Raw genomic sequence first — 13,909 nt, 5'->3', positions numbered from 1 at the left:
CACTGACAGTCTCCAGTCCCACAGAAGTTTATCTGTTTTTGAGATATTTCTGTATCTCAGTTACCAGCACAGAGATGATACATTTGTTTCTTCTATTGTTTTTTTTCTATTTCCAGGCTTTATTGTGTGTTGTGTAAGGATGGGCTTTTTGCAGTTATGAACATCTGTGTTATAAAATACATTTAAAGAAAACATGCCAGAGACAGGCATTGCTTTCTGAAACAAGATTAAATTTTTTTATAAAAATAAATAAATGAAATAAAGAATAAAAAATAGGTCCATTTACTAGTTTTTTGGAACTTTCAACTGCTATTTTGACCAAAAAACACCAACACTTCAAACATAGAAATCAACACCTCTGTGACACTAAGCATCATGTGTGACAAAATCATCCAAACTCACAGATCTACACATAGATCGAGCTTTTTCAGTCTTTATCAATGTCTCATGGTCCTCATCAACAAATGGAACTGGCTCTGATGTGACCTGTAACCTTATGTGACCTGTGACCTATAGTGTGGGGAGGATTTAGAATTATTTTGTAACTCATACTGTTGCCAAAGCCACGAATGGACTTCCATGCTCATCAGATAGGTGGCATTGGTATAATACGTTAGTCTATTTTTATTTTGTGTGATATAACCAATGGATACTGTGTTATTACCGTGGATGTATACTGTGTATCCAAGGTTATAACGCTAATTTCCTGAGTTTATTTCAGCATGAGTGCTGCTTACTACAGAACATGCACTGTGAGCCATTCAAGTCAAAGCCGATCAGTTTCAGTTCCATATGCTATATGAAAGTGCTCCGATATGTAAATCGGAGCACTTTCTGTACCCTTTAAATAATTATGCAAATACTAATGTCCAAATATTATAATAGTCTTACTTATGATAGGCCTATAGTAAGGCACAAGAATGGAAGTTTATTGTACAGATGTGTAGGACTACAGCTGATCATATGAATATAAATGTCTGATTATTTTATTTTATATAACTATCATTAACCCTATGAATTGACGACAGTTACAGTGATGCTTTCAAGATATTCTATTGAAAAACACAGCTGGATTCTGAGTAATTAAACAGACAAAATCCAAACAGGCATGCCCGAATAGATAATATATAAAACAAATGTAGAGTAAATGGAATTTACAGTAAATATACACTACATAGAGTATCCATAAACATATACAGAATATTAGTGCAGAAACAATTAACAGTCAATTGATAATTAACAAAATAACTGTCACCAATTTTGATAATCTATTAAGTCACTGTCAAGCAAAACGCCAAACATTCTGCGGTGCCTAAGTTTATTATATTGTTTTATTTGTCAATTTTCAGATTAATCATTGTGATAATACAGTCTTTGACTTAAAAAATGGTTAAAATTATATATTTGGCATGTGTGAAGAGTTTTTTTTAAATAACCTATTAATGAGTCAGTTTGTTACTGTCATCATCTTAGACTTTTCCAAAGTTTTTACATTTTGCATACACTAGCTATATTATAATAATTACTGTTAATGGAAAAATATTGATTATTATCATTAGTTCTGACCAGTGTCCAAGCTTGTTATAAACTGTGAGGCAATTTCATGACCTGTAGCAGGAGACTGCCCATGGGGCAGGCCAAGAATGGAGCAGGGGACGTCAGGCGTAGGGCCTGAAGGCCTGACAGACAGGCAGCAGTACTTAGGAGGAGGGTCCAGAGGCCAGGCAGACAGGCGAAGGCGTTTCTCACTAGAAACCAGAAACAGATGTCAGCTGGACCGCCAACTGAAAACCAGGAACAGATGTTGGCCAGGCTGACAACCAGGAACAGATGTCCACTGGGTTGCCGCCGGCAAACTCAGGAACAGGCTTGGTGTCGGCTGGGACCCTCGACTCAGGAACAGACAGGATGTCGGAAGGGATGTCTGACTCAGGAACAGACTCAGGAACAGACAGGACAACTCAGGGTCTGGCTGGGGGAACGTTGATCGTGGCAGTAGACAGCGAAGCCTCTGTAGTGCTGGGCAGCTGAGGCTCTGTGCGGCTGGGCAGCTGAGGTTCTGTGACGCTGGGCATTGAAGCAAGGAACTTAGGGGGAAAGGACTCAAATGCAGACACACAGGACAGGCTGATGCAGTGAAGATGGTTTTATACACAAAATCAGGCTTACATGTAGATGACAGGTAGGTGAGTTGACAGGCAAAGCAGCAGGAACAAAAAAAAAGGATTGCTGATCCCCAGTCTGACTGCTTCGCTCTGCCATTCCCTGCCCCTCTGCCATATCCAACCCCAGAATACTCCAGCTAAGTCATATTACCATCTACAAGTCTAGCTACAGTAAAATACCTACTAATCGTTCGGACAACATGAACAACTTTTTTGGGCCCTCTCTGACAGCAACCAGAGCATGGTAAACCAAATAACTGAACTTTCTCATCATGTTTCTTTACTCACGCCTCTGCCCACTCCCTCAGTCTCCAAAGTTCAGCCTCCTCGGACCAATCGACCTGCCACAGCTCCAGCTCCACCTCTTCCTGGAGAGTCCCACACTACTGACCCAGCTGGAAAAATGCCAAGGTTTTATTCTGAAATGTGTAATGGTATTCCAACAACAAACATTCACTTCAGACAAAGCAAAGGTACAATATTTAATGGGGTTATTGAGAGGAAGAGCTTTGGCATGCGGCGGAAGCTATTTATTCAAGCCATCCTGTAGAAACCAGGTCATATTAGGAGTTTGTAAATAAGATGAAGGCAGTATTTGATCATCCTAATGTTGGGGGCAATGCAGCTAACCGTTTATTAAGTCTTCGGCTGGGAACCAGGAGCGTGGCTGATTATTCTGTTGATTTTTTAACTTATTCTGCTGATGCCCAATGGAATGAGGCAGCCCTACGGTGAGTGTTTGTTAAAGGATTAAAAAAAAACATATGAAGGATGAATTAGCCACTCATGAGGAACCTGTTAACCTGAGTTTTCTGGTTTCTCTTGCTATTAAGAGTGATAGTCACCTACATGAACGGCACTTGGAAAGAACTGGGCGTTCACAGCAGCCATCTGCCTCCATTCTCCACCCTCAACTCTCATGAAAGCCAGAGCCCCGTCTTCCGTGAGTCCCCCAACCAGACCCACAGTTTTCACTCCAGAAGAAGAGCCCATGCAGTTGGGTTGAGCCCAATCTGATGCCAGAGGAGCACCTTTGCATAATCAGGGCTGGTGAGTGCATCTATTATGGCCAATATCGACATTTTCTATCAACCTTCCCAATATGGCCAAAAGACAGGGATCACCAGTTGAAGCGGGGGTACTGGTGAGCCAGATCAATTCTTCCACCCCATCTAAGCCTTGATTACAGTTACCAGCTACTATTTGTTGTAATCAGCTCTCTCTGCCTCTCTTAGAGTTAGTAGATTCCGGTGCTGAAGATTACTTTTTGGTATGAGAAATAGCTGTTCAGTCAAGGAATCACCCTAGAGCCATTAGAACAGCTCCTTAGTGCAAAGACCCTGGACGGTAGATTGCTGGCCCAAGTCACCCAACAAACTGAACCCATCACTTTGGTACTTTCAGGTAATTATCATGAAACCATTAGGCTCAACACAATATCGGCTCCCAAAACACCGTTGCTACTGATCTCCTCCATGGTAAACCTTTGCCTTCCAGTTGCTTGAATAATCTTTCCTGTCCAAAAAGAGAGGCTATGGAAAGGTATATTAGGGATTCATTGGCGGCATAATCCGCCCATCTTGCTCTCCTCTTGGTTTCTTCTTTGTGTCAAATAAAGATCAATCTTTATGCCCCTGCATTGATTTTTGAGGATAGAATAACATCACCCTAAAAAACAAGTATCCCCTGCCATTATTCAGTTCTGCTTGTGAACCCCTCCAAGGTGCTAAAGTCTTCACAAAGTTGCATCTATTGAATGCATATCACCTGGTTTGCATAGAGAAGGAAGTGAATGGAAGTCAGTGTTTAATACCCTTCTGGGCCAATTTGAATATTTGATATTGCCATTTTGGCTGACTAACGCACCTTCCAGGCTATGATGAATGATGTGTTAAGAGACTTTCTCAATCATTTTGTCTTTGTCTATCCTGATGACATTCTCTTCTTCTCCAAAACCCAGTCTGAACACGTCTCTCATGGCTGTTAGGTTCTACAAGGACTCCTTGAGAATAAGTTGTTTGTTAAAGCAGAGAACTGTGAAATCCATTCCAGCACGATGAGAACATCATCGAGGGCGGACAGGTGAAGATGGACCTGGGAAAAGTCACAGCAGTAGTTAACTGACCACAACCCACAACCAGGAAGAAGCTACAAAGATTCCTTGGGTTTGCCAATTTCTACCAGGGATTTCAGCAGAGTTGCTGCACCACTAGCCAGACTCACCTCCTCTTCCATTCCTCCCTCTTGGCCCCCTGAAGCTGAGGCTGCTTTCAACAAATTATAGACTCTTTTCTTCTCCGCTGCTGTCTTGATACAGCCAGATCCCTCCAGGCAGTTTTTGCAGTATTATCTCGACACCTAAAACCAGATCAGAAGCTTCATCCATGTGCCTACTTTTCCTGAAGCCTTTCTCCTGCAAAATACAACTATGACTAGGAAATTAAGAAATTTTGATAGTCAAACTCACTCTTGATGAATGGCGACACTGGCTGGAGGGGGCAGAACAGCTGTTCATAATGTGGGCTGACCATAAGATTCTTGCTTACAATTCCTTAAGGCAAAGAGACTGAACACTTGCCAAGCTCATTGTACCATCTTCTTAATTAGATTCCATTTCACCCTTACTTATTGTCCAGGCTCCCCTAATGTGAAACCAGATGCTCTCTCCTGCCAACAAGCTGCTAAATAAAGCAGTTCCAGTATTGACACCATTCCCTCTCCCACTTGTGGCTGTGGTAGCTTGGGAAATAGAGTCAGTTGTTAAGGAAGCCCAAAAAAGGTCAACCAGATCCAGGAATTGGTCCATCTAACTGTCTGTTTGTTCCAGACTCTGCCTGTTCATAGGTGCTCCAGTGGGTTCATACATCTCTCTTTTCCTGCCATCCTGGGATGAAACGTACCCTAACTCTCCTCTAAAGACACTTCTGGTGGAATTTGGGTCCTAAATGGCACTGTTGTAAAAATTTATAGCAAGAAAAGTTTCTTGCTATAACGTGATTACTTTGTTGTAATAACATTCAAATATCTTTTTATATCATGACAATATCTTGTTATAATGGGAAAAAATATTGTTATAACAATATATTTTTCACATTATAACATGATACTGATGCATTTGTTATTCACGTCATCCTAGCCACTTTGCAGGTATAATCTGACCTCAGCACCCGTCCAAAGGTCCCTTGTAGCAGCATAGTGAGGAGCTGTTCCTGCTGCTGATACTCCTGGATCTGGTAGTCAATTAGGTAGGTAAGTTATTCTTCCTCATAGTGTTTAAGAAGATAAAACATTTACCTTAAGGAAGCAGTGGGGCTGCTGTTATCCCAGGCTATGAAGAATGGTGGGATACAAACTTTCTGTGTGCTTTGAAAACAAGTTACGACAACAACAACCAGATGTTAACATTACATAACTTTACCTAACACGAGTACTGTATATATAACAACAACAAAAAAGATGTGTCAGAATGAAACTGGCATTTATGTGGGATACACTGGAAGTATAAGAGAACTAATTGAAAATGTGAAAATGCCATACTTTGTCTCCACATTGAAGATGGTATAAAGTGAGAATCAAAAAATTTAATAACCTTTCAAAGAAGAAACAATCACAGTGCGCTCATCAGGCTTGGCAGGTTTCAAAACAATTGCAGTTGCTCTTGGCTTAGTCTTGTGTTCTGTAAAGAAAATTCTGTGTAATTTTCCTGCACACATACAAGTTTGTTTATGCTTCATAATTTGTATTTACCTGTAGTCTCTGTAGCTAACTGGTGGTACAGACTAAAAATACCTGTTTTGTTACATTGTGAATCACTATTCTTTTGACATGGAAAAACACAATGCTTTTAAGCGTTTGAAAACAGGCAAAGCACAGAAACAATATCAAGATATAGTAAACATGTCACGGTTATGCTGTGCCTCTCCCTCTCTCCCATTTTTTCCTGCTGTGTTCCCCTCTCTTGTGTCTCTCGTTTGTCCCCAGTTTGTCTCTGTCCCTGTCTGTGTGTCTGTTTGGTGTGGCCATCAGCTTCCCTCCTGCCGCCAATCCACCTGCACACCTGAAACCTATCCACTAATCACCGCCTGCTGTGTAAAGACCCCGGATCTTTGCTCTCGTCTTTGCCAGATGGTTCAGACTACCTAGTACCAATGTACGGCCAGTGCTCCAGGTCACATCCTCCTCTCTGCCTGCTTTTTGCTCCATTATCTGTCCTGACTCTGTTCCCTGGACCCTCATCATTTCCCGTTCACAATAAATCTGCCTTTGACTTTTTGTACACTACGTGTCTGAGTTCTGCGTTTCAGTCCTGATTTTCACAAAACCTACCAAAACAGGCCATCTGTAAATCAAAAATGTGGGATGTTAACCTATATCCACACCACAATACTGTATTACTCATGCCAAATCCTTCGATCACAGTTTTAAAAAACATGCAAAACAAGAAAACATCATTGCAGACATATGAATTCTTTAGGTTAGTGGAAGAGCAAAAGAACACAAGCATCAGAAAAGAACACAGCCAAAATTAGAAAGTAGTTGACTGGGAATAGTAATGGCAGGTGAATTATGGTGAAAACAGAATCCTTCCTCCACACTGATGGAATGAAAAATATTGGGGGAGATACAGCTGTGGTTCTGGGGTCTGCTGCTGGGGTCCCTGAAATAACAGGTGACATTAGACTTTTATCATGTTCAGTAAGAGTGTAAAGAAACATTTTTAAAGGTATCACTGTTTATTTAACTAAGACCAACTACATAATTCACTGTCAAATTTAGATTAAGACAGATTTAACAATCCTCTCTCCAGCTCATCCTCTTCCATCTCTAGATTAAACAATAACAATAACTCTGTTAGATACATCAAATGTTCACATAAAATCAGTTTTTATATATTTCTGTGAACTGAAAGTGTTAGATGTCTGTGTGGAGGAAAATTACGTAGTGGGATCCTCTGCAGGTGATGGAGAGGACACAGCTCTATGCTCTAACTAAGCTGGTCCCGCTTCAGGTTGTACATGTTGCTGTTTTTGATGAACTTCACTCCAACCTAAAATTAATGCAGCATAACCGTGAGCCGTAGCCTGACAAAGCCGACAATATTGTCACCGGCTGATGCCACTGGCGGCCGCAAATATAGTCGCTGCCGGTGTCTGTCTCTTGAAACCATTCAAACAAGAAGACAGCTCGGATTTGTTTTGAAACTGTTGAGAGTTACATGTACCACGTGACCGCGTGGCGACGAAAACCAAAGCGTGCTGCCACTGTCTTGCCACTGTCTTATTGAAAAATACGAAGCTCCACTATTCATTGTCAAGCTGGCGCTCACCAATATTAAATCTAATTTTGTAGTATCTGGCGGTTGTCAGGCGCCGTGGCTTAGTTGGTTAAAGCGCCTGTCTAGTAAACAGGAGATCCTGGGTTCGAATCCCAGCGGTGCCTTTTCATCGTGATTTTGCAGTTATAGAAACTTATCAGTAGTCACTGACTGTTAGTTATTTTTTGTGAACACCGACACCGTACAATGGACATTGTAATCGTAACCAGCACTTTTGTAAACCCTGCTGTTTTTTTATCTTTCATAATCGCTGTTTTATATTCACTATCTTATTAAGTTTTTCAGGAAAGCTGACACTTTTGCCTGTGATCACCGTCGTATTTTACCACAGAGTTTAACAAGCAAAGAAGTTTCAAAAGCATGACAAAAAGTCTACGCTGCGAGCAGGGTTCGAACCTGCGCGGGAAGATCCCATTGGATTTCAAGTCCAACGCCTTAACCACTCGGCCATCGCAGCAAGGCGACAGCTACGGACGGCCAATTTGAATCACTTGTGTCTGTTCTCCTGAGGTCGGTACAGTGACGCAGGAATTGGGATTAGGGAGGTAACCTCCGGTCAAAACCTGGATTTTCAGGTTACCACAGTGGATCACTTCCTACCGGGTCACATCGCCATGGTAACATTTTTTTGGCCAAGGGTATATGAATATGAATTGTAGAATTGACTTTGTGTTTATTTATACTAATCTCATCCTGAAAACTGGGAAACATAACTTTGGTTATGGTTTCACACGGATGTCTTTTGTTGAACCATGAATGCTGTGCAAGTTAAATAATATTATCAATAATCTTCATTTATAGAGGACTTTTCTAAATCCACATTACAAGGTGCTTCAAACAAGGCAACAACTTTAAAACAAGCAGATCATAAAAACAAATTCTGGTAGATTAATGAGAAAATTAATCAAATAAAACCAATTACACTATTGCCAGCAAAAGGGCAGTCAATAACAATAAAATAAGATCAGGAAAAGCTCTCTGATAAAAGTACATTTAAGAAGAGATTTAAAAGAGTTCACTGATTCTGCTGACCTGATTTCCTCAGGCAGGTCATTCCATAGCTTCAGGGCTCTTGACTGTAAATGCTCTGTCACCTGTAGTTTTCAGCCCCGCCTCAGGGACAGATAAAAGACCTCTGCTCAAGGATCTCAGGCTATGTACTGGCTGGTATGCAACTAAAAGGTCGGATATATATGGTGAGAGGCCATGAAGAGCCTTAAAAGTCAACAGTAAGATCTTAAAATTAATTCTAAACATAACGGGACTTAGTGCAAAGAGGCTCAAACAGGCATTATGTTGTCACTCCACTTGGATCGTGTTACAAGCCTAGCAGCTGAGCTCTGTACAATCTGGAGTCGATTAACAGGTTTTTGTTTGATGCAGGTAAAGATGCTTTTGTAGTACTTGAGGCATGAGGAGATGAGGGTGTGTAAAATGGTGTCTTTGTCTTTGAAGGATAAAATAGATAATATTTTGGAAATATTTCTTAGATGTTAAAAACATGACTGTGCAAATTTATTGTGTGCTGCTCAAAGCTTAAGTTATTATCAAACAAAACGGCAAGATTATTTGCAACAGGTGTGATATGTTCCAACAGGGAACCAGCAGATAGCAGGAATTGTTTTGCTGTGTGTTGGGAACCAATATGAAGAGCTCTGTTTTGCTTGAGTTAAGCTGCAGAAAACTGTGTGATATCCAGTTTTTGACATCACATAGGCAGTCATGTAGTGAACTCAGCATGCCAGGATCAGTGGCTCTAATGGACAGGTGCATCTGTGTTACATCTGCAAAACAATGAAAGGAAACACCATGTCTATGGATAATATGTCCCAGGGGAAGGATGTACAGAGAAAATAAAATTGGTCCCAAAACTGATCCCTGAGGGACACCATACTTGACAGGAGTAAAAGACGATATGTGATCATTGTTACAAGTGGTACTAGCAGGGGTACAGGAACACAAAGGATTGTATCCAAATGCAGTCAGACTGATTTTTTTCTTTTCTGCTGTTAAAAGCAATTGCTTGGACATATGTTTTTCTAAAATTTTTGATATAAAAGGTAGTTTCAAGATTGGTCTGTAATTTTGAAGGAGGGCAGGATCCAGCCCAGTTTTTTTTAAACCAAATTTTTGTACACAGGTAGTTTTGAAGTAATCTGGGACATAACCATTAGATAAAGAACTGTTAAAAACTGACAACAGACAGGGCCCAATAGATTCAGTGACTTTGAGAAAAAACTTTGTTGGTGTTATATCAACTGGACTGGAAGGAGCTTTCATAAGAGATACTGTTTTTAAAAGCTCAGACAAGGAAATGAGAGAAAAAGTGTTCTTTATAAAGTGTTCTGTTGTCGGTGATTGACATTAGAGAGTGGGGATTTAGGGGTAACAGAATCTCTGATGAACTACTTTATCAATGAGGTAAAAGATAAAAATAAGGTCCAAGGTATGGCCGTGGTTATGTGTTTGTCCACAAACTTGCTGTTTAAGGTTAAAGGAAGTTGTGATGTTTAAAAAATCTGCAGCGTGAATGTTAGAGGAGTCATTAACATGAATATTAAAATCACCCCAAAGAACAATTCTCAATTCAATAATCATACTGTAAAACAAGTGTGGACAAACATTTAGGGAGTTCTACTAAAAAGCTAATGCTATATTGTTGAGGGCGATAAATTAAAGCAAATATGATCAGGTGGAGACAACCCAGTTTAAACAGGAAAGCTTCAGAGGAATCAAATTCATTACATGGTAACATTTTAGATGGTTCCTAAAGACACTCACAAGGCCACCACTGTGACTACCGTTCCTGAGTTTGCTAAAATAATCGTAGTGCGAAGGACACAGTTTAAAACATAATGTAGTTAAAAACATAATATCTAAGTTGGCAGATAAAATAAAATCATTTAGAATGAAATTTTTACTGGCAAGAGATCTCACACTGAAAAGAGCCATTTTGAGTGTAATTGGCCTTGGAGCTGTATTTGATGGAGAAGCAGTTGCTATTGGTGAGACAGTTGTAAAATTTACTGAAGATTGTTAACCTGCTTACTGTGCAAAGTTATTTGTTGCAACAGTCTTAATATGTCCCTGTATAAGAGAGACAGACAATTCCAGAACATGTTAAAATAAAACTTAAAAAAAAAAGACGATTAAAATCAAATTTGGTAAACTCGAACTGTTGAAGAACTATGTCATTTGTTCACATGTGGACTATTACTCTTCTAATAAAGAGAGTAATCGACTGCCCGGTGATCTTCTTTCTTTAGAGAGAAAGAGAGAGAGAGCAGGAGAAAAGAGAACATAGAGAACCAAGAACTACCTCAGACCAAGATGGTTGTGTCCAGAGGTTGGTCTGATTAGGTGTGGAGGTAAGACCTGGGGCCTCGGGTCTGGCTCCGGTTCAACCCCATGTGACACCCAGCTGTGCCGAGACTGGCACAGATGGACTGACAGCATACAGTTCCATAGCTCCCACTGTAGTAGTGATGTGTGACATCATCACATCAGCTTCAAGTTCATGGGTCAGTCCATTCTTCACAGCTACTGGGCTCTCCACTCTAGCACCAGTGTCGGCAATGCCAGCCATGTAAGCGTGGCGGTCCAAGACCATGGCCTGCAATAGCTGGGAAGAGGGTGATAAAGCAAGGGATGCCTGCATATACAAGACATGTTTGGACTGGGCTAAGGCAACCAATAGAAAGTTATTAATCAACTTTTCCTCTTCCCGGATTTTATTCTCCAATTCTCCAAGGCCAGCCAATGGATGTTGCCCTCCAGTCGTGAGTAACCCAGTTTACAGTTCACACATACAGCCATGTTATTTTTGAAATGTTTGAAAACAGTCTGATGCTAGCAAGCAGACTAGCTGCTGAGTACACAGGTCCCACTACTCACAATATTCCCAATAATTTCTTTAAATGATGTATAACTTAACCGAACTGCAGCAGCCAGTCAATCTAAACTCATACGCAGCAGGATTCAGGAGTAATATCCACAGGCTGATGGTCAGTAGTTTTCCAAAAAGAAATCACTGACCGATGGTTTGTTTGCTATACTCTCCTTCACTCTGCTTTCACTCTAAGGCCAACTGCCTCATCCTTGATGATCTTCTGGCAGGATTTGGAAGGGGGGGAAACCCAGCAGAAAACAAGACAGCACTGGTCTTTCATAGAGCCTTTGGTGACCTGTAGTAGCCTTCCTTAAACTCCATGAGGGTTGATGCATATGCTGGGGGAAAGAAAAAAATGTTTAGATCACATGCAGTGATACCATAGTTGACTCATGCGATGACTCTCATAAATAACATGTAGGGACTGACGGAAACTGCTAACTGTACAATGGCTTCTCTTTGATAGGGCTACATGGCCACCTCTGTAGAACCATAGTTAGTGAACCACATTACACACCTCACCATCACTGGTTAAACAAATCTCTCGGCTGCCTTTGTGATTGAAATGGCAGGGCTGCCAAGAGGATCCTGTAGAAAAAGCTCATTACGAAGTTGACAGGTTGTACAGATTTGAATAAAACCAGAAGTACAGACAATATATAGACAATTTGTAAAACCAAATGTTTCTTTTGTGTAGATTGTCAAGGCAACGCTGCCACCCTGTGGCTAAAAAGTGCCATTAGCTGCAAGGAATATTCAAATACAATAAATATTTATTTGCCAGTTTATTAGGTTCACGTAGTTAAAACAAATGCATCGCATACAATAGCCCGTCAATAAATCCTACTTTTCTAAATCCTAATTTTTGAGTCTGCAGTTTGCGATGCTGTTAAACTGTATTGTGTGATACTGAGAGGTGTTTCTGTTTTGTACATCCCATCTATAATTATGAGGTCTGGGCTCAGTTTTGGCTGCATTAGTTTTAGACATATTCATTCTTTCACTGTCACATAATACCTACTGGCTCTTGCTTCTCAGTAAAGAGAACCCAGTGTGCTTTGTTGCAAAGTATTACATACATATTTTTTTTTGGATGTTACTAGAACTGTCAATTATTAGGAACACTGTAAGGCATGATTGTGTGATTACTATCAGATGTGATTTGAATAGTGTTTTGTTCATGTGTTTCTAATCTTTATCTTGAAAAAGGCTGTTGGGCTGAACACTAGATATAAATTATGATTCATACATGATGGAGCTGGAAAATTCAACAATTAGTTTTTTTAATTTTTCTCCTTCTGCATTACCTGTGATTTATTTCAGTATAAAATTAGAGGTGTTACATCTCCTTAACAAAACAACAATATAGCCCACCACCCATCTCCCTCAGTTCTATAATGATCCCTGCCTGCTCATTCTGCCAGGCCTGCACAATGTTAGGGATTGTGTACAGACTTTGACAGCGGAAGGTGCTGGCAATGATGCAGTGAAGCCCAAACGGTTTCAGCATCCTAAGAGTCTATGTGGCCATGTACCCTGAAAAATGGATGGCCCCACTCATAAGAATTTTCAGGCAGGCATGTTTCTGTGCAACACTGGCTGGTTCTGCCGATAACGCTTATACCCGCATGTTGCACTGACCTAAGAAATATACTGTATATGACAATAAGAATAAAATATGTACTCTGTGAATTAATAAAAAATATACACAGAGGTTATGATGCAATCTAATTTTTTTTATCAGTAAAATTCATAAATATCCTCTTACTTGCATTATATTCATGTAAGTTCCCTCCTCATGCTCCATGTTACCCTGGGTCTCCCCACGACAGGCAGGGCAAATGATAAACAAGGACTTTAGCTGGCTTTGGCACACATTTAACTTGTCAACAGCACTGAAAAAAGAAACACCGCTTAGTGTTCTGACTACAATTTGATGATACGCATAATCAAAAATCAAAAGTAGAAGTCTTACTTGAGGTCAGGATGATGTTCCTGCAGTGGTTCTTCTGACAGCTCCTCATCAGATGACTCACTCATCATTTCCTCCTCTGGCATCCATGAGGTTGGGGTTGTTCATAAAAACAGAGGAGGCTTCATCATCACTGTGTACAGGACTGGGCAGTGGAGTTGATGTTTGTTTCTCAAACATTTCCCTCTGAGTCCCTACACTGACCATATCGGGCCATACTTGGACACCTAGGATCAAAAAGGGATCTAGCTTATATAATTGTGCAACATCACACACTTATAGCCACATTAATAGGTACACACGTAAAATCTATTACAGTCCAATATGACAGCCCTGCCATAAGATCTACCTTTATGAAGGTAATAATGTTCAATTTTGGTTTACATTCAGTCAGTTCTCAGGAGAAAAAAAAACCTCACACTAAGTGCATAAATTAAATGGATCATTTCTTTCCAGGAGAAGATAAGAGTGGAATTTTGGAAATCTTGGTACCCAAGTTTAAATGTAAACAGTTTCTGTTGAAATGAAACTGTACAATGAATAAACAG

General features: G+C 40.3%; 1 protein-coding gene, 1 long non-coding RNA gene and 2 other non-coding genes across 5 annotated transcripts; 1 reads left to right on the top strand and 3 right to left on the bottom strand.

Moving 5' to 3' along the window:
• Positions 1-282: 282 nt before the first annotated feature.
• LOC120787479 lies at positions 283-6,159 on the bottom strand. 2 transcript variants are annotated; one of them, XR_005706936.1, is made up of 7 exons: positions 5,913-6,159; positions 5,755-5,841; positions 5,460-5,528; positions 4,389-4,523; positions 4,032-4,259; positions 2,454-2,560; positions 283-2,067 (listed from the first exon to the last, which is right to left on the bottom strand). It is a non-coding gene; the product is annotated as an uncharacterized LOC120787479 (long non-coding RNA). The 2 variants fall into 2 exon arrangements; XR_005706937.1 differs by lacking the exon at positions 4,032-4,259.
• A 1,371-nt stretch (positions 6,160-7,530) lies between these two features.
• Positions 7,531-7,604, top strand: trnat-agu. Its single transcript has one exon. It is a non-coding gene; the product is annotated as a tRNA-Thr (tRNA).
• Positions 7,605-7,875: 271 nt separating this feature from the next.
• Positions 7,876-7,957, bottom strand: trnas-uga. The gene has a single exon. It is a non-coding gene; the product is annotated as a tRNA-Ser (tRNA).
• A 2,943-nt stretch (positions 7,958-10,900) lies between these two features.
• LOC120787477 lies at positions 10,901-13,481 on the bottom strand. Its single transcript, XM_040123153.1, has 4 exons — positions 13,365-13,481; positions 13,158-13,284; positions 11,659-11,727; positions 10,901-11,122 (listed from the first exon to the last, which is right to left on the bottom strand). Exons 1-4 carry the CDS (start codon positions 13,445-13,447, stop codon positions 10,901-10,903), a joined length of 501 nt encoding a protein of 166 aa, XP_039979087.1. The 5' UTR covers positions 13,448-13,481.
• Between the last annotated feature and the right edge of the window lie 428 nt (positions 13,482-13,909).

The sequence above is a fragment of the Xiphias gladius genome, unplaced genomic scaffold, assembly GCF_016859285.1.
Source record: "Xiphias gladius isolate SHS-SW01 ecotype Sanya breed wild unplaced genomic scaffold, ASM1685928v1 HiC_scaffold_1478, whole genome shotgun sequence".
Taxonomy (NCBI): Eukaryota; Metazoa; Chordata; class Actinopteri; order Istiophoriformes; family Xiphiidae; genus Xiphias; species Xiphias gladius.
This window is presented reverse-complemented; position numbering and strand designations above follow the sequence as displayed.

Excerpts from the sequence above, each read along its gene's own strand:
- LOC120787477 (XM_040123153.1), bottom strand. The coding sequence starts at position 13,447 with ATGCCAGAGGAGGAAATGATGAGTGAGTCATCTGATGAGGAGCTGTCA. Across the intron at positions 13,285-13,364 it reads GAACATCATCCTGACCTCAA|TGCTGTTGACAAGTTAAATG; the intron begins GTAAGACTTCTA and ends TTCTTTTTTCAG. Across the intron at positions 11,123-11,658 it reads AAAGGCTCTATGAAAGACCA|CTATTGCAGGCCATGGTCTT; the intron begins GTGCTGTCTTGT and ends CCCTCTTCCCAG.